General features: G+C 45.8%; 1 protein-coding gene across 1 annotated transcript in view; it reads left to right on the forward strand.

Moving 5' to 3' along the window:
• Positions 1 to 26,335, forward strand: part of TG (thyroglobulin) — a 273,793-nt gene that overhangs the window by 217,372 nt on the left and 30,086 nt on the right. The window contains exons 42-43 of the mRNA XM_033202283.1: positions 13,707 to 13,871; positions 14,872 to 15,039. Of these exons, the coding sequence (XP_033058174.1) occupies positions 13,707 to 13,871; positions 14,872 to 15,039 (333 nt within the window). The remainder of the gene's footprint in view (positions 1 to 13,706; positions 13,872 to 14,871; positions 15,040 to 26,335) is intronic.

A 26,335-nucleotide genomic window follows, 5' to 3' on the forward strand; every position in this document is an offset into this window, starting at 1 on the left:
TGGAGATAAAAGTTTATGTTTCTGGAACATCTCCAAAGTTGGATCAGTGGTCCATCTGGATGAGCTGATTTCTCCAGCTGGAGTGGAGCCTAAATGTATATGTCATCAGAATCTTCGGGAGGTCTTTTGGCACTAACAATATTCTCAGGAAGAAGAAGAAGAAAAAAAAGTAGCCGCTTTTTGTCCACCACAGCTGTCTGCTGCAAAGAGCTGCATGGATATGTTGATTCGTTCAAGCTGTTTTCTTCTGTTATTGCTCAACCTAGACCCACTGCCTCCACATCGGGGGAGACCTTACTGTTCTTAGCCTTGCAAGGGATGATGAAGTGGTCAGCAATGTTCCCAGAGGTTGGGAAGTTCTCTGAGCAGGACCCAATTTCAGTTGGTTGCAACGTTGCTTTCTTTGCTCACTTCCTGTGGCTGCACTCCTCTCCTGTGTAAGCCTTCCTGCCTCCAGTGGATTGTCACACAGGCCCCACTCAAGATAACACCACTCCAGCAGAAATGTAGAGGAGGAAACAGGCATCTCATTTCTAAGCAAAGAGGAATCTAGCCAGGAATGTTGAAATGTATTTTATCTTCCTTGGTGCCAATTTAGAGTCTATCTTCTGTAAAGGGCATAGAGATCCTTGTGAACTCTGTTTAAGGACACAGACAAAAGACAAAGTCTTCCCATGTATATGATGTGTGGTGTAGGGTGTACGGTGTATGGTGTTGGTGGTGTTGGGTGTTGTTAGGCCCCATAAAGGGAATTGTTTCAAGGGTGTCTCATAACACCAACCTTCGCTATATTTTCTATCGGTCTGACTTTCAAAAACTGTAAGTTCCAAGAAGGCAGGGAGTATATCTGTTTGGCCAGTTATTGACAGCTAGCTTTGGCACTTTGCATGCCTGAGGCAACCAGCAAAGGTCCACTGGAAAGAAGGAGGGAAAGAAGGGAGAGAGGGCAGGAGAGACAGGGAGCAAGTTAAGAAGAAAATCTTTCTCTCCCATAGATTGCAAACTTTCTTAAGGCTTTAATCATTTTTGATTCCCTGCAGCATTGGGCAGATAGGAGGAGCTCACAGATGCCCATGGAATTATCTTGATGATTGACTAGCTTGCTGCAGCAGAGCAGGCTGTGGGCCCTGGGAAAGTAGAAACAGCGGCTGGACATTGAGCGATAAGGCCTTTGTGGCTAGCTTTCCCACATCACTGAAGTCAGGCCTCTTAAACACTCTGCCCTGGCATTTTCGTCTCCTAAACAACAATACCAAGAAACCTTGCCCAACCACTTCTAAGTGTGCTTGAACAGCACAAAATGAGGGTAGGATCTGTAACAACATTATTGTGACTTTTATTAAGGTTTATTATTAAGGTTTCCTCTACTGTTCCCATTCTATGATGCCTTAATACTTTCATGACATACACTATTTTCTAATGATAAGTTTCTGTCATTGTTATCAAAAGAAAAACAAACTCAAAACTAGCCTCGATGTAATTTAAAACAGTGTCATCCAGTTATAACCGACTGGATGGGTGTGAAATCATCTGTCAGCACCTGCTTCGGTGCTCACTGAGCCACAACTAATTACACTTAGTCGCGTGGGGCAGCCATGGAGGGAAAGCCATGAGTAGGCAGGCCTAGTTGCTATAGAAATAGTTCTGGCCAAAACAAAATTTCAATCCCAAAAGCCATTTTTAGACTAGAAAATTTTATTTTTGTTTAAGTAGCAATAATAAATAATTATAACCTGTAAAGCACGGTACAGATGTCAGTTATCATTATTTATTATCACTAATACTTCATGACCTGTAAAGCACTATACAGTTGTCAGTCATCAAGTATTTTTTGAACTTGTTACTTAATTTTCACAAGAACTCTTTGAAATATCAGTCATGATTTTAACAATTGCTACTACTATTTATTGTAAACTTGAAACATGTAAGCACTTTACATGTTATCTCATCAGTTCATCTTAACAAATGAATGAGGTAAATATTCTCATCATTATTTTATATTAGGAGAACTAAGGCACTGGGACTTTAAATAGTTTTCCTAAGAACACACAGCTGGTTAGAGGGGGTGTTGGACTGGAACCTGGGCTGATGGACCCCATGGCCTACGCTCTTGATGCCACACCTTGAAACATATCACATACCCACTTTACAGATGAGGAAATGGAGACCCAGAGAGTTAAGCCAATTACTAAGTTGTCAGTGCAAGATTCAGTAAGATTTCTTCAACCTGAAAGCCCATGGTCTCTCTATTTTTTTCTGCATCTCTTTAAAATTATAATAATTATTTTATTTGAAGAGGATTTGAAGAGGATAATGTTGGAATTGTGTGATGTGGGTTCCAGAATCTAAGCAGGCTCAGGGACCCATGTATGCCCTTCTCATCCAGTGCCCTGCTGCCCCATCCAGGTTCTAGTGAAGCCACCTCCTCCTCAGATGGTACGTCTGCACCCAGTGATTCCCAGTTTTCCCCTGGCTCCTCTCTCTCTGCACGGAGCCACCTCAGTCACTCAGCCCAGGCCATGCCTTCTGTGGCGCTGTCCTCTGAGAGGCGACCCTGATCCCTCCCAGGCACCTTCTATGCCATTCCTTCTGCTGTGCTCATGAGGCCATTCCCACCCACCAGCATCTCAGAACTTTCTGCACGCACTGTGTTTTCTAGGGCAGGCATGGTGAGTCCTTTCTGCTGGTCAAGAGCTGGCCCATGGCATTTACTGGAGGAAGGAGGGAGGAGGCAAAGAAAGGTGGGAAGAAATGGAGAGAGAGAGGCAGTCTAGGGGCTACTGGAAGGAAAATAGAAAGAGATTTTGCCTCTGTCTAGGCAGTCCCCACTGCTCTAGCTCTTCTCCTGGGCCCTGAAACAAAGCTGCAATAATAAATGACTAGAAAGAAGCAGTCAGGGTCTTTTACAAGCTATAATGATGAAATTATTTTTAAAAGGAAACATATGCCCATGTGTATGTATGAGGTGCTCATTGACAATGGAAGGGAGGCTCAGGAGCCTGCATTTTAAATTCTCTTTGAAATAAGAGGGCAGCCATTGCCTCGGCTATCACTCATGGTGTCACTTTTAAAGTGTGACACCTTTGCCTGGGAAATCAGAAATTTTCAAGTGCCAAGCATTTAAATGGCTTCTGACAGCCAGAAGGTGACAGAGGCAATTAGACTTCATGTTTGTAACAGATGGAAAAAGGCATTTTGTCAAGTCTGCAAGACCTGTAGGAAAATATGACAGGTGCCGGCTCTGAACTAAAGAGACAAAGCCAAGGCTCAGGTCCTCTCCATTTCCCAGCAGAAGTGCCTGGGAGAGACCCCTTAGAGGGCTCCCCCACAGGGGCCTGGGAAGGCCTCCACACTGTGCCTCCACAGGCAAGGGGGACAGTTCTACAGCTAGACCACATGGACTGCAGTGTCTGTCAAAGATGTCTGCAGAAGGCAGGTTGAGTGCAGATTCTGTTTGGCACATAGAGGATAGGTAGTGTCGTGGCTTTGGAGACAAATAGCCTGAATCCAATTCCCCAGCAGTGGGTGATTTGGGACAAAGTCATTTACCCTCTCTGAGCCTCACTCTTTAATAAAAGAGGCACAGTCATGTCTTCCTGCTTCAGAGGTTTAGTGAGCACAAACTGAGAACAGCATGTAAAGTGCTTGGAGCACACCAGCTCCCCGTTACCTTTCGGTACTTTTCTTCTCTTTCCTCCATGTGTAGACACAGCTGGTGGGTGATTTAAGCTTGCAAGTATAAAAATATACCAAGGTACAATCTCTCTGTAGGACAGGTTAGCAGTCCATTGTAAAAAAAAAAAAAAAAAAAAAAAAAAAAAGGTTTTTATATTGTAAAATATCTGTCTATAGAATGCAAGGCAGAACTTGTGAACCTTGCACTAGGCAAGGGTTTCTGAGATAAGACACCAAACCTCAGGCAGCAAAAGAAAAAATAGATACATTGGATTTCATCACAATTTTAAAAATTCTGTACTGCAAAAGATGCCACAAGCAAAGTGAAAAGAAAATCCACATAATGGGAGAGAATATTTGCAAATTATGTATCTAATAAGGGACTTGTACCAAGAAAACATAAAGAATACTTAAAACTCAATAACAAAAGACAAATAACTCAATCTGAAAATAACCAAAGGATCTGAGTAGACATTTCTCCAAAGAAGATGTACAAATGGGCCCATAAGCACAGCAAAAGATTCTTAACACCATTAGTCAGTCATCAGCAAAACGCAAATTAAACCCATAATGAGACATTAACTCACACACAGTAGGATGCCTATAATAATAACAATTTTAAAAAATCAGATGGTAAGTGTTACTGAGGATATTAAGAAGTAAAAGCATTCTTTTATTGCTAGTGGGAATATAAAATAATGCAGCCACTTTGACAGTTTGGCAACTTCTCAGAAGGTTAAACACAGAGTTTTCATGTGACCTAGCAATTCCACCCCTACATGTACATTCAAGAGACGTGAAAACATGCACGCATATGAGAACTTGTATATGACTGTTCACAACAGCATTATTCGTAACTGGCAAAAAGTAGAAACAACCCAAATGTTTACCAGCCAATGAGTAGATAAGCAAAATATGGTTTCTCTATACAATTAAGTATAATTCAGTAATGAAAATAAATACAGTACTAATACCTGCTATAATACGGATGAAATAAAAGAAGCCAGACACAGAAGGCTACAATATTATATGATTCCATTTACATGAAATGTCCAGAATAGGCAAATCTATAGAGACAGAAAGTAGATTAGTGATGGCCTGGGGCTGGGAGTGAGGGTGGAGAATGAGGAATGACTGCTAATGGGTACAGGATTTCTTTGTGGGATAATGAAAATGTTCTAAAATTAGATGTGGTGATGATTGCACAACTCTGTGACTATAACTAAAAACCATTGAATTAAGTGGGTGAATTCTGTGGTATGTGAATTATATCACAATAACACAATTTCCTAAAGTTAGCTATAGATACCAAGAATCGTAGCTTAAAATACTAGGTAAATGTTTATCATACAGCAAAAACATTCTTCTTTAATGCAGATGTTCATGTGGCAGCTATTTAATGAGAAACTATTAAAATGACATGGAAACAACTCATTTAATACATTTTTATTATCTTTTTGATGAAAAAAAAACTATACCTTTTGACCCAGTGATGCCTTTGCATAAGGAAATCATCATGGATATGTGAATAGATTTAGCTATAAAGATGTACATTGCAGTATTGTCTGTAACATCATAAAGCCCGAAACAATAATAACTATCATTTATTAAATATTTACAATTTGTAATGCACCATACTGTTAGAGAAAACTTTCTCATTTCTTTAGTACAACAATCCAATGGGGAAGCTCTCAATATTGTTATATTCCTCACAGATGAAGAAAGTCTCAAATCAAATAGCTGCAAATCAGAACTGGGATTTGTATCCAAGTCTATCATATTCCATGGCCTGCAGGTGCCCCTAACGTGTCTATAACATTCTCCCTAATAACCTAAAATCCTAAATTTAATTAGCATGCTGGCATTGAAAACAATCTTGTAAATAAATAAGTAATGATACATAATGATATAGACAATGGATTGTTAGGGGGAAAAGATAGGCTCAAAAACAATATGCTCTCTGTATTTCCTGAATACATGTGTACACACACACACACACACACACACACACACGGAAGAGACATGCTGGAAGCTAATAGCATTTAACAGTGGTTTTCTTTGATTGCGAGGATTATGTGTAATTTTAATTTTCTCTGTTTTGTTCACCTGTATTTTCTATTTGGGGACTGCTATTTTTGCTTTAAACATTGCAAAGGGCATTCTGTTTCCTGTTTAAATAAGCTAAGGTTGCACTGATGGATGTAGAGCAGTATATGACAGTCTTTTTCTAGGGTACGAAAACAATTGCATTTGTGCCGATCTGTGAAGAGAGCAAGGCTTATTGCTGGACCTCTTCTCTCAGCCAGAACCACCCCCTTCCTCCCTTGGGGTTTGAGGGGTCTCATTTCTGTCCCACCTCTTATTGTCCCTGCAAAGGTTTTCTAAATGGACTTGGCCACATCACTTGTCCACTGATGTGCTTACACAATAAGCTATAATGACTGTTTCCATCTTGACAAGGATCAGTTATATTTTAGTGTGGAATTCATCTTTTAAATGTAATTTAAATGTTTTCTAATTAAAAATTTAACATTAATTCATTGGAGACAAGTTAGAATATTCTGAAAAGTATAAAAAGCCAATAGAACTCCTCCATCATTCACTCACCTTGAATTGTTAGAAGGCTCTGTGGATTGATCAAGTTAGACTATTCAAATAAAACCGGTGGGGCCAGACAGCAGGAGGTGCCGTGGGACTGGATGCCTCCTCCAGCTATTGAGACAGCACAGCATCATGGGAAACAAAAACCTGGGGCCAGAAAACCTGGGTCTTAACCTCTTTTAGCAGGTTTTTAAACTTCTTAGACACTGTTTCTTGAGTGTACCCCAAATTCTTCTTGAAATGAAGTGGGCCATACACAAAAGAATGATTAAGAAAGTAGTGTTTTCAGTAATACTGGTTCTTCCTATTTCCTAGGATGGTAGTGGGAGTTTAAAGGAGCCAATAGAGGCAAGAGCTCTGTCTTAAGCAGAATGCAGCACAGTTGTACATGTGAATCAAAGCAACTTGGGATAGACTCTCTCTTGTCTCACGAGGACTTTTCAGTCTGCAGATGTGACATGGTGTGTTTTTGAGCCTTATGACAATCCTGTGGTGAAGAAGCTGAACTACCCTCCTGCTCCTCCTCCTCCTCCTCCTCCTCTTGCTGTCCCAGCCACCCTTGCAAAAACATTGCCTATGAGTCGCCATCCACCAGCCCCTCATGAATGGAATGGAAAATAAGGGTCTGCAATGTGCTTAGTGATTGCTGTTTTCTCGGGTAGATAGCACAGTGTGTGGGAAACGATGAAATCTTTATAATTCTAGCCCTGCTACTGATCAATTCTATGACCTTGGAAAAATTACCTACCCACTCCAGGCCTCAGTCTCTCTATCTGTAAAATAGGGATTATAATATTACACTTAGCGGGTTGGTTTGGAGATCATGAGAGAAAATGTGAATAAATGACATGGCCCTTAGAAGGTGCCTTATAAATGTTTAAGTCTTTTCTGCTTTCCCTTAAGTAAACACACACACACACACACACACACTTTTTATACAAGAAAGAAGGAATAGCATTCACTAGGCCTCCTTCAAATCCTACATTTCAGATTGTCCCCTAGATCATGACTTTACCAACAGGTAGTTTTGATGCCTTTTAGGAAATCAAGAGTGAAACCTTAGCCTGATACTCAAAGTACATTGACCAAGGATTAAGCTACCATCTACCTTTCCACCCAAATTCCACGGGCTTTCACCAAGTGAAACCAAGAACTTCTGATTCTAAGAAGAAAAGAGAAGTGCAATCTTTTGCCCTAAGACTGGGATTTCAAGATGAAAGTTGTATTAATTATCATCCCTCTCATATAAGTTTTGCCAAAACTGAAGTATTACAAATTAGAGTAAGACTCAGGCTTTTAGGGATCAAGAAAAGAAGATGATTTTAGTGTAGAAAACACGCAAGAGGATACAAATATAAACTTGGATGTTACAAAAGAGTCCATCTGTGCTTTAGCTTCCAGAGCTCTCTCCCTAAGCTATCCTGGCTGCTCAACAGCATGCCGCAATTAAGCTGGCCCACGACACCTTCGTGGCCCCTTCCAGGTGTGGGTGAGTTCCCAGGAGAGGTCAGTGCGAGGGCGGAGACATGGCGCTCTGGGTCACACACTACCCCTTTATCCTTAGACCTTACAAGTCACTGATGGACTCCCTGCCTCAGATGCTCCCTGCTCCAGTCCATCCCACAGTCAACTGGCTGAGCCACCATCCTGCCATTCATTCCAGTTCTCTTCTGTTCCACATATGGTGTTCCACACTTCGTGCTGGGCTCTGGGGATAGAGGAATAACTACCTCCCAACCCCTGCCATCAGAAGCTCACATTCAGGAGGTGTTGATGCTCCATCCTTTACTGAGGGCCTGCTGAGCACTACCAACCATTTTCAGCACTGAGAATGCAAAGACAAAGAACACACTGACAGGAAATTCCCAAGCCTTTTCTGTCATACCTCATTTAAAAGGTTTTATGGATTCCTCAGTGCCCATTGCTTGAAGGATACCTGCTCTGTGTCCCAGGGTTGGTACCTTCTAAATCACATCTCTTACTTAGTCTGGGATTTAATGACTTCTGAAGTTAACTTCTCACCGCACTTCTATGGAAATTCTTCTCTTCATTTAGAAGTCACTGGTCCATCTGCCTGCCATTCATTCATTTCTTCCCTCCCTCACTCATACAGTCATTCACTCACTCATGCGATACTTATTTTGAGTTCCAGGCCCTGTCCTGGGGCTGCCAGGTTACTTAGGACCCAGCTCCTATCTATAACTCCTTTGGGTAATCAGCCTCTGACCCCACTGCCATCCCTGCCCACTCCCCCTCAGAATGGTCACCTACTCTGTTTCTCCCATTCCTTTCCTCTCATAGAGATCCACTCAAGTCCTAGTGATTCTCTGCAGAGAATCCTAGGGCCACCCTAGTGCCCAGAAATCCCTCCCTCCCCTGAATCCCCAAAGCACAAGAATTCTTGGCTCACTCCTGCTGATTACTGCACAGAGCTCATCTGGAGGCCACCAGTATATATGTCCTGCTAGATATAGTACACATTTTTAAAAAGCATCCACCTAACTGGGGCTTGAGACGTATGCTTCTTTGTGACTCACTTTGCCTGGAATAAAATAGAGTCAAAAGAAATACAAGGTTGATAACTCTCAGGTAATACTTGGCAATTGATCTCAATAAGCCAGCATTCAATAAGTCAGCTAGCGATAGTTAAGTTTCTAGAGGCCCAGTGGTCTGGTCAGGGCTTAAAAGTCACACATCCGTTTTCTCCCAGGAGAAGCGGATAGAAACCCTGGGTTTGGAGTTGGAATACCTGGGTTCAGGTTCTGTGCAGCAGAGAATTTCTCCCTGAAAAGACATAGTCCTTCCTACTTGATTTAACTTCATCGTGTTGTGGCAGGAAATAAATCATGAGAGTGGGCAAGAAAGCACCTTGGCCCGTGTGTGGTACCACAGGGAAGCAAGTTTGCCAGCTCCACAACTGCTTTGCGTGTAGAGGCGCCTTCCCTCAAGTCAGACGGTGCAAGGGACTTGCTCCCCATCAGCCTAGGTTGTAATGACAAGTTTCATCAAGTTACATTGCAGGCATTAAATCATGGATAATAACATGCCTGATGATGAGTACAACCAACTTTGAGTGCAAATTACACATCAGGTATTTTACCTGCATTGTCTCCTTTAATCTGCGCATCAGCTCTGTGAACGCTGATCACATCTCCAATTTACAGATTAGGAACTGGAAGCTCAGAAAGACAGGAAAATGGCAAAATGGCCATGGGAAGAGCTGGAATTAAAACACCAGTCTGTCTGGAACAAGAGCCATGAGCTTTTTACTTTGCTTTGGCCTCACCCTCTCACAGGGACAGAAAGGAACTGTCCGCCACAAGCATGAGCTGACACACTGGTTAGAACATGGAGCTCTGACGCCTGCAGCCTGGGCTCAAATCCTGGCTCTGTCACCCCCAGCTCTGAGCCTCTGGGGAAGTAGCTTCAACTCTACCCTGGAACCTCCTCTAAAGGTGAAATAATACTGTTGTTACCCAACTCCTGGGATTGCTCTGAGAGGTAGGTGAGCTTCTACATGTACAGTCTGCATTCAATGCCAGGCACACAGGAAGTGCTACTTGAATATTTACCCTCATCTTCATTGTTGTGTCTGTGCTGGGCACTGCTGAAAGAGCTTTGTGGGAATTAACTCCTCGATTCCACGCAGTGCCTAATGGATAAGGAGCTCACTGAGCACCTGCTTACTGGGCTTCCCATCCTTCCCCTCTCCCCGTGAGGTAGACACCGCTGTAGATGAGGATTCACGTTCCAGGGAGGGGCTAAGAAGTGCGAGGGGTGCCAGGAGGGAGGCAGAGTCCATCCAGAGGACCCTCTGATGCATGGATGCCCCAGGGCAGAGCCGCCAGAGCTCCTACTTATCTGGGGAGGTGCCCACCCTGCTCCTTGTTGCTTTGCTTATTGGAGCTGCTCTGGGGAGGCTGCCTGAGGGATTCCTCCCAGGAAATGCCGCAGGGTCCATTTCAACAAGGGCAACTTTCAACATTTCAACAAGGGCAACTTTGTGTGTGTGTTTCTGTGTATGTGTCTGAGTGTATGAGTCTATCTGTAGGTGTCTGGGTGTGTCTGTGTATCTTTGAGTATGTGTCTATGTGTCTGTGACTGTGTGTGTTTGTGTCTTTCCGCGCTTATGTGAGTGTGTGTCTATGTGTGTGGGTATATATTTCTTTCTGTAGCTGGATGTTTCTGTGACTGTGTGGGTTTCTAAGTGTGGCTCTCCCTGCGTCCGTGAGTGTATGCTTGTGTTTTTTATGTGACCACGAGTATCTGTGTGTGTAACTGCGTATCTCTGTGTGTGTCCCTATCTATGACTGTGTGTCTCCATCTGTGGCCATGTCTGTGCGAGTAAGTGTGTGTTTCCATCTGTGGCTGTGTGTCTGTGCGTGTAAGCGGATGTCTCTGTCGGTATCTGTATGTGTCCTTAACCCACTTAGACAAACTCCAGGTCACCTGGTGCTGCCTTAAAACAAAGCAAGGCTCCTGTGTTATGTGATCTCCAGCCAGTGGTTCACTCTGATCTCCAGTATTTTTAAAAGAGAGAGAGAATTCTAACTCCCAGGATCCTCTGAGAAGCAGTAGCAATAAACTCCTTGATTGCGTGAGTGTGTCTCCATCTGTGGCTGTGTGTGTGGATATGTGTGCTTGGGCAGGGGCAGGTCCTGGCTCCAAAGCGACTACAGTGACTAACTGACATCAAGGCACCTCACCATGGTCGGAGGCCCCAGGAACAAAAAGCAGTGGTCAGCAATTGTGGTTTTGACCTGAACTATTTTTAAAGCTAAAAAAACAACAACCAGCGGAAACTCCTCGCCATTGAATAGCTAGGTCAGATTTAGATAAAGCCAGAGCCGAGGGCTGCGGACCCACAGGCATGCCTGGGCGGACTGAGAAGACCTGATCCCTTTACATCCTGTGGGGTCCCATGAATGTCACTGCACTAACCACAGTGCAGCCACAGCTCCCGCTGTGCAGAGGACATGCTCCTTCACCTACCTGGCCTCATGCATCTTTGCAGCAACCCTGTAAAATATGGTTGATTGTTCTCATCACAGATGGTCAGTTGCCTGAGCCCACTTCACCAGGGAGTGACACAGCTGGGGTTCAAACCGAGCCCTTCTGCCCCGATCCCATGCTCTCTGCACACCTCTGCATAGCAACTCCCCTCCTGCCTCTGAGTGCTTTGTCTTAATCAAGTGCTTTCAAATGAAGGCTGCGTCAACCGTTGGCTTGCTTAAACACCAATTTTCCATGGTGAAAAAGGTTTCCTTCCGAAAGATCAATTTAAACAAAATACTTTCAGAGAAAGAAAAGTTCTCTAAGCCATCTTGCAATATCAGTGTGACCCATGCCTTTAACCACTTCCTCCCCATATCAGGATCCCTGGCTTTTTATAGCCGAAGAAAACGTCAAAGGGGCCCCATCCTGACATTCCCATCTCCTCTCTGCCTGCCTGTGGGCCCTTGTGCAGTTTGCTATACAGAACACGGAGTTTTGAGCTTGAATATTTTGAGTGTGTATGTGTTTTCTTTCTTTCTTTCTTTTTTTTTTTTTTTTAATTTAAAGTACACCCGGTGGTTCTCAGAAAAGCTGCCCTGCTCATTGTTGGAAAAATAAACCTGAGGGCACAAGAACTCAACAACAGGCTAAATCATATTGACCCTTGTTCCTTGAGTCATTGAATTCTAGGCCTCGGCCTGGCTGAGTAGTTTACTTTTATTGCTGCTGCTTATCAGAGGATCCTGGGAATTAGGATTCTCTCTCTTGTAAAAACGCTGGAGAGCACAGTGAGCCACTGGCTGGACATCACGTAGCACATGAGCCTTGCTTTGTTTTAAAGCAGGAGCAGGAGGCTCTGAGTTTGTCTAAGCGGTTGAGGACAGAAAACCACGCATATCTCCCAGTCCTTTCTGGAGTCGATGGACCTAGTTGCCAGGCCTGTTCTGAGAAGCCCAGAGCCATTACAAAAGTTCCTCTGACATCAGGTCTTACAGTGGCCATGTCCAGGATCCCCCAGTTCCACACCCTTGTGTTTTTCCTTGCCGCTGGCTGAAATTCTGACTGTCCGGCCTTGCCTCTGACCCTAGCCACATGCCCCTTCTTGAGCTTGACAATAAACAGAGATCATTGTAACAACAGTGCCACCACCTTTTGTCAGGAACCTACCAAGTGTATGAAAGGGCCACTGGGGTCAGATCCCAGCCCTGCCTCTACATAATTGTTAAATGGGACAGTAAGAGCAACTGACTTACACAATTGCTGTGAGGATCCAACAAGTTGAAATAGGGAACCACTTGAGTGGGAGTGAGTTTGTTGAAGCCCTCAATCCGCAGTGGTTGCTATTATTTCCATCAGTGGCAGTAGCAGGGGTAAGAGCAGTGGCACTGGTATCGCTACCACTGCCTCCCCTGGTTATCCATGTCTCTTCGGTGGGCAGCCAGTGTCTGAGCTACGGGGTGCCCCATGGAGGATGTGCCCTGGAACTGCACACGGGTCAGGACCCCACTCAGCTCGTTTGTTCCTCCCGGGGCAGATGACCTAATTCTACCAGTAGTCCAGGCAGAGATGAACTTCCTGGAACCCAGCTCCTACCACTTACATTATTAGAAAGAAGAAACCTGTCTTTTTTTTTTTTTTTTTTTTGACAGAGTCTCGCTCTGTCGCCCAGGCTGGAGTGCAGTGGCCGGATCTCAGCTCACTGCAAGCTCCGCCTCCTGGGTTCATACCATTCTCCTACTTCAGCCTCCCAAGTAGCTGGGACTACAGGTGCCTGCCACCACGTCCAACTGATTTTTTGTATTTTTAGTAGAGATGGGGTTTCACCGTGTTAGCCAGGATGATCTCGATCTCCTGACCTCATGATCCGCCCACCTTGTCCTCCCAAAGTGAGAAACCTGTCGTTTTAGCAGAGAGTACCCTGCCTTTGATGAAGCAGTTTACCCTTACAAAGACTGTGTTTTCATCACCTCCTAGGTGGGCTTCCATTTTAAAGTCCAGCTCCACCTTAATGGAGTCAAGAAAGCTTGCTAGTTAAGGAGCCCCCAGGAGGGGCTGGTGGGAGATGGTTCTATCTTTGCAGAGTTCTCTTCCCAGAGGACTTTGCCGATCTCCAGACCTCTTAAAGAACCGTCAGCCCTTTGCCTCTTTATACAAATTCATCTGCACAGCCAAGACTGAAGGTTCCCTTGTGCAGCACCCTCACTTCACAGGCTAGGAAACTGAGGCCTAGAGAGATACCTGTTCAATATCACACTGCATGCTGATATGCCATTGAGCAGTCCTGACCTCCCCACTATGTGCATCCCCAGAATGGGTCCTGGGACCCCCAAGCTTGGAGGAAGGATGCAGAACCCTGATGTGGCACTGAGGGCTCCAGGTGAGCAGGGACAGGAGATGATCTGGACCATCAGCCCTGAGCCTGCTTTCTCTTCCAGGGAGGCTCCGCACTCTCCCCAGCCGCCATCATCAGCCACGAGAGGGCTCAGCAGCAGGCAGTTGCTTTGGCAAAGGAGGTCAGCTGCCCTGTGTCATCCAGCCAAGAAGTGGTGTCCTGCCTCCGCCAAAAGCCTGCCAATATCCTCAATGACGCCCAGACCAAGGTGAGCACTCAAGTGCAAGTTGGGAAGGGACATTCTCTGGTCCTTTACAAATAGAAAATGAAGACCTAGAAAGGAGGTGTGACCCACCCGAGCCATACCACACATGAGGCTGATGACCAGCTGGAGCTGGAACTCACATTCCCTAACCCCCAGAGCTGTGCATGCACCACAGCCTGCAACGGTCTAAACATGGTTACTGAGGGTAGACAGATGCCTCTGCAATTTGTCTTTCTTATTTATAACCTGGGAATAGTTATACAGACCTTATAGAGTAGGAGGAGAGCGTGAAGCAACACATGTGAAGGGTTTGGCCTCATGCCAGGACCATGGTGGGCAGGGGATCAAGCCCTTGACAGGTCACAGCTACATGTCTTGAGCATTGCAGACATGGCTTCACAGATGGCAGTGTATTTGAGTCACTGCATACCCTTATATGGGAGAGCTGTGTGTTTCCTTTCTAGCATGCAAAGTTCTTGCTTGCAGACGAAATCTCTGGCTGGCCCTCATGTGAATGAAGGGGACACTAGCAGGAATAATTGTTGTCATTGCAATTGATGGTCTGATCGCCTTAGCAATGAGTCTGGACTCACAGAATTGGAGCAGGTCTTATCCTCAGCTCCCCTCAGTGTAGGCTAATTTGATCATAACTGGAGCTGGTGAATTTCACCTGTCAGAGTCACTGCCTCCTCTTCAACCACTGTCTCCTCCTGACTTCCTCACCTACCTACAGGCTCAAGCTTTCCCATCCCTACCTGGGGATCTGCTGTTACCTCTGGGATGCTCCCCTGGAGACCATCATTGCTGAGAGTGAGATTCATTCACCTTCCAGCCCCTGACTTTGTCACATGGTGTCCTGCCTGCCAGTTGTCCTGGTCATTTTTTCCCAGTAGAGCTCCAGATGTATAACCAGCATTAGCATTCAGTATGGTTAAGACCTCTTTATGCAAAGCAATGCAACTGATTATTCCAGGACAACTGATTATTGTTGTATCCAATGTAGCTCCTGGCTGTGAGTGGCCCTTTCCACTACTGGGGTCCTGTGATTGATGGCCAGTTCCTCCATGAGCCTCCAGCCAGAGCACTGAAGAAGTCTTTACGGGCAGAGGTCGATCTGCTCATCGGGAGTTCTCAGGACGACGGGCTCATCAACAGAGCAAAGGCTGTGAAGGTAGGCAGGGAGGGGGCCTCGGATGTCTCCAGCCAGGCATTTCCTAAGGGCTCTGGACCTCAATGTCTGACTTGATCAAGAGATATTGACCAATTGCTGAATAACTACTGTGTGCAGTGCTTATGTGAGTTTAGGAAGTAGTAATGGGGGGATTCAGAAATTAGACACTTGCGGGATAGTGAGCAACACAGGCACATCCACAAATTACAGCTGTGAATAAACCACTGGGGAAAACTGGAGCTGACCCAGAAGCTCTGCAGCTCCGGGCTGCAAGTTAGAATACCCACGTTCTGGGCCATGCCACCCATATTTCATGGAGGATGCTTGTCGTACTGAGAACTGAGAGACAATGAGGCGGGGGGATGAAGGGACTCTTGTTAAATCATCACCCTTTCCCGATCCTGAAAAAGACACTGAAGCACCAGCCTTCCCAGTTAAATTTCTTAGTAAAGAGAGCATGCACCATGCACCTGGCAAACACGCAGCTTTGTGCAGCTTGCTGGAGGCACAGTGAAGTGGGAGTGAGCTGTGAGGTCTGCATTCTGCTTGAATGCACAGTTCGTGCTCTCACCAGCAGTCACAGTCACTCACTAGGATGTGGCTAACCCTGGAAGAGACCGAGCACATGCTCCTCTGCCCACCCCACCCTGCCTCGGACAAGCTACTCTTGGCCAAAGCCTTGTAGGTGGTCAAGCCTGAGGAGGGGAAGCCCAGTGTGCATAAAGCACAGAAGAGAGGACAACTCTGGGCGTGGGTGGAGTGCACCTTTCCCTGAACATGCACAATGTGGGTCTCTGTTGGCTCTGTTGAATATAAGGTAGTCTAACCGGGATTTTATGAAATCATGATCGCAACCTAACAGGATCCTGAGTTCCTCTGGATAATCCTATTTCCTTTGGGTAATATATTTCACCTTGGGGACTCTATCCTACAGCAATAAAAGCTCTAGTTTTACATGATATACATACAAGAGTATTCATCGCATTGCATTGTTTATGGATTGATTGTGGCATTGATTTTTGTGGCAAAAGATTGGAAGCAACTCAAGTGTCCGTTAATAGGGAAATGGTTGACTAAATTAAGATACAAACAAGCTATTAAATATTACGCAGATGTTGAAAAGAATGAGCTAGATTTATCTCTGCTGACTTAAGGGAAGCCTGTGACACATTGTAAAATGACAAAAAATATGTAGAGGAATGTGAAATTAAGATAGCATTCATATTTTTAAAAACCAATCTGTATGTATCTTTATATTTGGAAATGTGTATATTTGTATGTTTTTCTGCATAGAAGGATAACAGAGTGAAAAGATTCACAACATGCAGTTAACATTGGCTACCTCTGGAGAAAGAGTATTATGAATTATTACTATTGCTGTATATATACACACATACATAGTATGTTACATATTACATATATTTATGTGTGCATGTGTATGTGGAGAGAGAGAGAAAGAAGCAGGGTTGGTGAGGTTTGCATATGAAGTTGATTTCTGAAGGTTCCTATCTGGAAGGCGGGTGTGGCATGTGAGCAGTGATAGAATTCTCTCTGAGAGTGTATGTGTGAGTGTGTGTGTGTGTTGCAAGGGGGTGGTGTCAAGTAAAACTTAGTCACCCTCAGCTTTTATCTAGCTAACTCACAGCCAGGGAGAAATACCATTTATACCTGAACCATTTCAACATTTTTTCTGCCAAGCACTCATATGCAGTATAGCCCTTACCCTGAAGGGCTGAGTTATTATTGGACAAGACAACCATTCAGGAATCACTGAAAATGTGCCACTCTCCTCCACTGCCTCAGAGTTTGTAGTCTGTAAAACAGGGATCTTCAAGTTGCTTCTGATCAAGCCCCTCATCAGTTAAGAAATAGTATGTTTAGTTATTTAAGTATAAATTATATACATGTGTACTCCTGTACTAATACACTGAGTTATTATAAATGCTTTATTGAATCAAAAGAGTGTTAAAGCAAGAGAAAGAAATGGAAGTTCTAATCTTAGTATTCCCTTGCTGCCCCTAAACACTCCCCGCCCTGGAGACAGTACTCTGAGGCATGAGCAGACGGGGATGGAGCTGGCCATTGACCAGGGACTCTTTCCCACTCACCTCCTTATTTGATACCCTCCTACGAGGAATGCACAATCTCTGTGCAGAAGACACTGTGTTCTCACAGCTCTGGTTCTTTGGTCCATGCGCTGAAAACTTTTCATGACCATCTTCGACTTTTGAAAGAGAGGAAGAACTACTTTTATATTCCCAGGAACCTTGGGATCAGCAGAGAAAGGGCTGATGGACTTAGGGAGGAGGGAAGCCCTGTGGTTAGTTCCCAGACCTCTCCCAACGCAGTGGAAATGCCATCCATCAGGGAGGGTGAGGGGGTAGTTCTTATTGGCAGATCTGGGTAGTTCTTATTGGTGTTCAGAGGGTAGCTCAGGCTCATGTTTTCTGATTATATCCTTTCATTGTGAGAGAGATGACTGGGGGCTCATGGCTGCCTTGGGCTTCCCTAGTTCAAGCACAGTCCCAGGAGTGTCTGGAAGTTTCCTAATTTTGTCCTGAATTCCTTAACCAGTCCAGCCAGGGACCTGAATCCAGAGGACTGGGATCTCTACTCAAAGATGCATTTGCATTCTTCTCATTGAGTTTCCCTCTAAAGTTTTTAAGGAAAGCTTACTTTGTTCACTCGCAAATAAAGATGGGGCCACCAGCAGGAGGCTCACTGCCAAACAGGGGCCTGACTGGAGAAGCCAGCACTGAAGTAGGGCACCCCCAAATAGAGAAACCTCTCTGAGGGCACAGCAGAGCAGCTCCTAGCCCTGCTCCATGGTGGTCATCCCAGATACCAACCACAGGGCAGTGTTCCCCCAGCACATTTGTTCATTGGTTAGACCGTTCCTTTCTGGCTTCACTTCATTCATTCCCTTGGGACATGCGTTAGTGAAGCCACTGAGCAACTTTTGTGAGCCTGCATCCTACCAAGAACTCATCTAGGTGCTGATTGGTGAGGAGGACTGCCTGTAGGAGGAGAGTTCTGATAGTGGGACTGGAAGCCAGCTCACAGCTTAGTGACACTGCATGTGGTCATCTCCTAAACATGTGTCGGCACCCAGATTTATTCCTCCTGGACTTTTCCTTTGAACTCTGAACTGGTTTAGCCAATGGCCCACTTGACATCTTCACTTACACATCTCATAGTGTCTCATCCATAACACACCCAAAGTGGACTGCCGATTCCACCTCTGCTCCCATCCCCAACCAGCATGTTCTTCTGTAGTCTTCACCATCTCAGTAAACAACTTGGCAACTAAACAACTCATCCTTCTGTACTCAGGCTCAAAACCAAAAGTCATTCCTGACACTGCTCTCTCATATCCTACCAGCATTCTATCAGCAAATCCAGTTGGCTGTATTTTCAAAATGTATCCCAAATCCAAGCCCCTCTTCCCTACCTCTTCTACTATCACCCTGATCCAGCCATTTTATTTGAGATTTTTGTGGTAGCCCCCAACTGTCTCTCTGCACCTGCCTTGCCTCTTGTAATCTATGAGAAGCACAGTAGCCAGAGCAATCCCTTTATAAGTCAGACCATTTTACTTCTCTGCTCCAAACCTTTTCTCCAGTGGCCTTCTGTCATGCAGAGGAAAAATCTAGTCTTCTGTTAACTGCCAGAGCCTATTTGATGTGACCCCTGTTAGCTCTCTGACCTTAACTCCTGCTGTTCCCTCCTGGCTCACTGGTTTGTCCCTTTAGAGTTTCTCAAATAGGCTGAGCACATCCCACATCAGGGTCCTGGTATTTGCTGTTTTTTCTTCTTGAATATTCTTCCCAGAAAACTCACTGCCTTACTTCCTTCAGGATCTGCTTATCAGAAAGACCTTGCTTGACCACTTGGATTCAGAGGGAAGCCATATCCCCAGCCTTCTCTATCCCTACATCTTACACCCTACCCCAGCACTCAGACTTCCTGCCATATTATGTATTTGTCTTCCCCAACTAGAATGTTTGAAACTGCTGTATCTCTGGTGCCTAGAAATGTGTCTAGTTCTGCTAGACACGTCGCACACAACAGGCACACAGTAAACATTCACTAGGATGAATGAATGAAATTATGAAGAACTGACTATGTGCTGGGCCCTAACCCAGAAGTATTCAATGAAATAATTCACCCTCAAAACTATTACCCTATGAGGTGGGGATTATTATTGCTACTTTTCAGAGAGAAACCAGAATTAAAACCCAGGTCTATCTGCCTCCAAAGTACCCTCTTTCCATGACAGCACTCTGGGAAAACCCAGGCTTTCCTCCAAGAGCCTTCTGTCTACCATCAACGGTATGCTGGGTACTGAAATGTACACAAACCCAGCTAGAATAAGGGCTACTATGTGCAAAGGGCTTTCCAATTCTACCCACATTCTTTTTTTTCTATAGTCATTTATTGATTTATTTATAATTTTAAAATTTCAGTAGCCTTGGGGGTTAGCCTAAATGAAGTAACTCATGCTCTTACTTTACTTTATCTCAACTGTATGGCTGTGAGGTAGGGAACCATGAACCAGTATTTTACACCATTTTTTTTTCCTGGGAAAAAAAGGCTTAATGGGTTTACCAGATGTCTCTAGGTCAGTTAACTAGTCCTTTGGAAAGCCAAGTCTCCACTGCAGGTCTCTGACCCCAATTGCATGGTGGGGGAGGGACGGGGGTGGCAGGTGGCAGGATCTACCCGTGACCCTATCTGTGCTAAACACTAGATCAGGAATGCACTAGCACCACCTTATCCCTACCATATGCAAGCATCACCCAGAGAGATCCTAAGGATTCTGCCCCACACAGTACTGCAAGAGGGCACAGTGGACAACCAAGTAGAAACTGAGCTACAAGCTACGGTCCCACCCTTCCAACAATGAGGAAACTCCTTCTGGACTTCAACCCGATGTGCCCTTGCATTGCCCTCCCTTATCTCAGCCCACTCCCAACCTGAATTTAGAGTTGGACTTGTGCATTTCTCTGTTTCCCCCAAGAAGGCTCCATGGCACTTGGGTCCAACCACCGTCAGCCAAGGAGACCTGAAGATGGCATGTTCTGGAGGACCTCAATCTCAGCCATGCCTTTTACTCCACCCTCTGTCCTTTGATACCCACCCAGTCCCTTCTGCCCCATCTGGGGCTGAGAAACAGGACATATCAATTGCAGTAAACTGCCACATCCACGTAAACAGGGTGTTCAGCATGTTTTTGTAACACCAGCACCTGTTTGTTTAGTCATGCTGGGCCAGGTGTTTCAGCACAAAATACAAATTGAATTCCTCCCCTCAGAAGGGCTTGCAGTCAGATAACAGACAAGGCAAATAACTGAAACACCATTGATACATACTATATGGAGAGATGGACGTCTATTCCAAGACCTCAGGAGGTGGGGATCAGGTGCCGTTGGGCCCCATAGCAGCACTGTCAGCTGGAGTGACACAACGGTCAGGAACTGACCAGGACCCCGCTCCCTCAGTCATCTGTCAACAAAGCAGGGAGAGTGTCCTGGGTGTCCTTGGGATTGCAATCATGAGCATCCAAGTTACCCAGAGTCCGAGCCTTAGTTTCCCTAACTGTAAAGTTGGGAGATGGTTAGTAAATATCCTCATAAAGATGTCCAAGAATTCAAATATACATCAATATCTGGAAAATAGTTTGGCTTCAATAAATGTTCATATTTTTCACTTAATTTTTTAATTTTAATATTAAGATTGTGTCCCAAGCTATTATCCCTTCTTCAGATAATTATACACAGAAAACAGGAATACAGAGAACGTCCAATCTCTGAACTACCTCAGCTGACCTGAAACCGATTTTCCAAATTGTAGTAAACACAAATGCATGCTCTCTACTCATGCCAAAGCTGCATAAGTATCAGCTGGATCACAGTTCACAAACACATGCAGTGCAGCTTCCCAGGGAAGTCACAGTGGGACGGGAGTGGAGCCTCTTACCCCAAGTCCTGCCCCCTGGAGCCACCCACCACCTCAGCAGAGACCCACCCATTTCCTTCAGACCAAAGACAGAGGGTGGATACGGGATCCGTCAAGTCCCTCTGAAGACCCTCCCCCACATACCACCCAAGGCCACCTATGGCCCACCCGGGGAGTCCTAATGACACCCAGCAAAGTTAGCAACCTACCGGTGGAGCATCAGGGCTGCCTGAGATGTTCTCCATTCGCGGCAAATGATCTTATTTTCTGAAGTAGCAGCTTTCTATTGAAATTCTTCATCAGTCGCTGTCATGAGGAATTTCCCCCCCTTTTCTCTTTCTTTCTAACTGGTGAAATTGACAGTCTGCCTACATTAACCAGGCATTCATTTGCATGATCAAAAGCAGATTTGTTCCAAGATGCAACGTTCTGCCTTCCCTTCCAAGCACAGGCATCTCCAAGGAAGGCGAGAAAAATCAGAAAGAGAGCGCCTCCGCTGTGCCCCTGAGCTTGGCCAGGAGTTGGCCTCGTCTGGGAGCAGGTGGAGTGGGGGCCTTGTGGGGAGCAGTGGGGGGAGGGCAGCCCATGTGGGAGTTGGAAAGCAGCACCTGGCAGCCCAAGGCACTGGCACAAGCCCCAGCACAGGAATATCCAGCCTTTGGTGACAGATTATAGTAAGAGGAGCATGCAGGAGTTTCCAGTGTGTGTGTGATTTCCTGAAAGGAGGGATTGCTGCCTTAAATCCCCAGCACTCAGGGATGGGAGGGTGTTAGGGTCTGAACCCAAGGCATCACAGGGACCTGGATTCAGAAAAATGGGTCACAATTCTTAGCTTTAGCCACATGATGTAGGAGAGTTGCTGAACTGGTCTGAGCTGCAGTTTCTTTAGCCTTTGAATGGACACAGTGAGACCCAGCCTGTCTGTCTCTTGCAGTGTTGTAAGAAGTGAAAGAGGTATCTCCCAACACCCAGAGAGCCCTGTAGGACTCATGGCTCTAGGCTGGCCTCGCACACTGTAAACCCTCCACCCTGGAGCCGTAACCCCACATTACCCCTCACAGCTGACGCTTATATGCCACCTTGTCTGATTCTCCCCAGGGACCCTGTGAGCTGGGATTACGGTTCAGAGAAAGCTGAGGATCAGAAGGATTGACTTGTCCCTGCTAAAATATTAAAATATTGTATTTCATGACTGCATTGGTATAAAGATGAATGTAAACCAGGCTGGATTCATTGTTATACTTTCATTATTATTATGTTTTTTTCTTCTGATTTTAAAATAAATTAGAAGGAAAATACTTCTGTGAGTTCCTAAAAGTGCAGTGAGCCCTTGGCCCTGAGCCAACTGTCCTTGATGGAGAAGTAAACCCTTGTCCCTTAACACCATAATGAGCAGTGAAGTCAGGAGTCATTCAAGCATTAATCCATGCAACATCTCTCCAACACGGATTTATTCAGAGGCTCCTGTGTGCTGGACTCTCTCTAGGCTTTAGAGGGAACAGTTGTAATCCAAACAGATAAAGCCTCTGACTCGGAGAGTTCATGTTCTCATGAAAAGACACAGACAATGTAAGTAAATAAAGAATTTCAGATCTTAGAAGTGCCCTGAAGAACACTGAAGTGGGGCCATTGTAGAGGAGGTGATGGAATGGGGAAAATACTTTAGGGGCAGTCAGGGAAGGCTTTTCAGAGGAGGGAACTTCTGGACTGAGGCCTGAGCAATGGGGAGCCAGCAATGGGGATCGAGGTACAGAGCAAGTGCAAAGGCCCTGGGGCAGGAGTGGTCCTGGCTGTTTGGGGGTCATAGGAAGGTCAGTGCTAGGAGACCCAGTGACCAGTGGAGGGACTGGGAAGAGAGGAAGTCAGAGGGATGAAGATGACCAGTTATAAGATCTTGCAGGCCATCAGAAAAGTGACGTTATTCTCTTTGCAGTGGGCAATTACTGGAATGTTTCAAGCTAATAATAGAAGGTGATTATATTGATTCGCTTGTTTAAAAAGGGACATTTCTAGCAGTTATGTGGAAAATTGACTATGGAGATGTGACACAGGGAGTAGAGATCAGATTGGGCTCTGTTGTGGAAATCCAGGGATTGAGTTAGTAACTTAAATTAGGGTTGCAGACATGGTCACAGTTAGAAATGATCAGATTTGGGATATATCTTGAGTTGGCAGCTGACTATATGAGTTGGGAGTTCAGTAGAGAGGTCAGGGCTATAGATACAGATGTGGAAGAAAACCAAGAAGATGTGATATCACAAAAGCCAAGAAAAGAAAGCATTTCCAAAAGGAAACAAAGATCAAATGTCACAGAGAGTCAAGAGAGATGAGGGCAGAGATTCGACTCTTGTAGGTCATGGGAGACCTTGATGAGGGCCATTTCAGTGGAGTGACAGGAAGGAAAGGCTGACTGGAATAGGCTGGGGGAAGAGGGGAAGTGAGGACATGCTCACATTGCTTCCCAAACCCACCCTCTCTCCACTGAATGATGCTCTCCAGTGGATGCAAACAGTCACCCACCATTTGCAGAGCACTTTGCTCATTCAGCGGCTGTCCCCACTGACTTCACCAAGCTCTGCTGCATGGCAGGAATTGTGTCATGTCCATTTGGAATCCTTAGCTTCTGTCCAGCACTAGGTTAGTCTTCAATTCATGTCCCTCAAATGAACAAAGGAGTGTTGTGTCTCCGTCTGACTCAGAGCTCTAGAGAAGTCTGGGGCATTTATTTATTCATTCACTCATCCATTCACATAGTCTTGCAAGAAGCAGGTGAACTCTGGTAGGCTTCCTACTTTTCCGGTTGGGATTCTGCTCTGTGTCTCCTTCTTCCCAAATCTGTGATGTTACAACCATTTTTCAAAAGTTGGAGCATAATCAATGAGCAAAAATTGACTACAGGCTGTCTGTGTAAAAAGCTTTCCTCCCCTAAGCCCCTGCCAAGAGCAGCATCTCTGCTTCTGCCCCAGTGTGGTAGAGGAGATGTGTTGTGAATTAGGACAGCAGCAGGGGTGGACTGGAGGTGGGGGCAGGTGGCACTCAGGAGGAAGATTGTAGGAACAGGTTACAGCAAACTGTAGGGGAAGAGGGGTATGATTGTAGGAGCAATCAGGAAATACCTGCGTTTTATTCAGGTAATTGAAGGCTGGTCTTAGTCACTAAGGATAGGGAAATAGGAGGAGAAGACGGTTCTAGAGGTGAGTAAGAACACATATGGATGACAAAGTTAAATTGTGCCTAGGTTGAGTTTGAGGGGCCTGAGAGATTTCCAGGTGATGTGAGGCATTTGGATATAAAGGTGTGAGGTTCAACCTGGAGAGAGATTTGGGAATCATTAGCTTAATAGGTCATTCTTGAAGCTAGGAGAGGAAATGGCCCCACCCCACAAGCATTCGTGGACAGAAGGGGAGGAAAAGGGGACAGAAGTGGCAGCTGGGAGCCTTGGCTTTCAAGAGTAGGCAGATACAGCAGAAGGGGGTTCCAGAAATTAGCCTGAGGCAGAGCCAACTAGGAGGAGGATGGAGAGGTGGGGGAATGGGGCATCTGCTGGTGGACCTCTGCAAGGCCAGAAGTGACCTTGATGGAGGTTGGGGCAGTCAGACGGCCATATGGTAAAGAGGCTATAGGACAGTTGGAGCCCACCATGTAGACATAGTTTTGGAGTGCACATCTGGCTGAGAGCACCTGGATGAAGCGGATGGAGGAGACCCTCCTGTTGGGGACCTCCAGGCAGGCACATTAGCTCTAGGTGGGGGTGGGACTCATGACGAGCTGCACACTGAAGGTCCGAAAGAGCCAGAGGAAGGTTTGCCCAGCGAGGGGCTCCAGGGCTGTGGGCAGCAAAGGCTGAGCCTCAGAGAGAAGGAGGGCCCTCAGTCCAAGAGAAGCATGGGCCATTCCCTGAGGAGAGGGCAGTGTGGCCTGCAGAGTGCTTGGGGTTTGCAGCAGGAGACAGGGCCGGGGGAAGCAGTGCTGAGGGGCCAGTTGGCTCCTTACTGAGGCCCTGCAGTGCCTGGGGCCAAGGCAAGGACACCTGGCCTGGCCTGCTCTGTGCTCCGTGCTCTCTGGCAGGTCATATTTGCAAACCAGAATGGGGGAGCCCTTCTCCAGGGCCCTGCCTGAAGCAAAAAAGCAAAAGGTAGGGTGAGGCTCTCCCAGCCACCCAGCCCTCTGTTCTTTCTGGCTTCTCCCTTGCTCCTCTGCCCTCATCACTCCATTGATCCCGCAGACCTCACTGCTCCCCCTCACCCAACTGTCCACATGTCTGAACCCCACCCTCTCCAGTCTGGACTCAACCATCCTCCACGCTGCCTAACCCAGCTCCCCAGGGCACAACTGGGACCCTCACCAGCCAGCACCCCCTGCCCCGTCCCCTTTCCGGCTTCCTGCTCTATGTGCTCATCTTGCTCCTTATGGCCCCAGGACAGTCCATATAACACAGATGTTCTGTGTCACAGAAGTAGAAGGCCCCTGCAGGCAGAGAACAGCCCAATTGTTCACTGATGTGTCCCAAACGCCGGGAGCTGCTCCTGGCACACTCAGGCACACTGAGGACAGTTGTCCAAGGGACAGTAAGATGAACAGCAAGGGCCTACAGCCATGTGTTCTCATCATGTCTCTCAGACACCACTCGGCGTGAACATAAGGGCATTTCTCACCTGTCTTGCTGATTTTCTTTTTAATCATTTACTAACTAGAGGGGAGACATAAGTCATATTTATTGTCTCCCATGTGTCACCTTCTTTATAATCATTAATGCATTTCATTCTAACACCAACCCCATTTTATTGACCCGAAATGAAGGCACAGACAGGTATATCCACTGAATACGTTTGTTCATTGGAGGTGAATCATCTGAGGCACAGAACAGAGCTACATTTGAACCTAAGTCTCTCAGATGCCAAATTTGGGCCCCGAGACATTCAGGTTGATGCTGAGGCCCTGCTCAGTCCCTCAGCATTTCCAAGGGGCTCTTACTTTTCATTAGAATGTGTTAATGGCAGTCCTTCAAAAGCACACAGCAAGGACTGGCCAGTTCATGACAGCCCTTTGTGTAGTTCCTGCCTGTAACAAATCTACTGTCTAAAGCAGACCCTGCCTGTAATTACAGCTCGTGGAAGTCAGCACATGCAGTCACGGTGGCCCCCGCTCCCACCTGCTGACTCTCTAATTAAACTGGCAATGGCATCTGTGCTCAGAGCCTTGCCAAGCATGAAGGAATGTGTGTCCCAGGTCTTGCTGAAAATGTGCCCCTTCACATTCCCTTGCAACCCAGTGGGGCTTGGGAATTTATCTCCCACTATTTGGGAGACAACTTTTGGATCGTCTCCAAAATATTGAC

Source organism: Trachypithecus francoisi, unplaced genomic scaffold, assembly GCF_009764315.1.
Source record: "Trachypithecus francoisi isolate TF-2019V2 unplaced genomic scaffold, Tfra_2.0 Lachesis_group7, whole genome shotgun sequence".
Lineage (NCBI taxonomy): Eukaryota > Metazoa > Chordata > Mammalia > Primates > Cercopithecidae > Trachypithecus > Trachypithecus francoisi.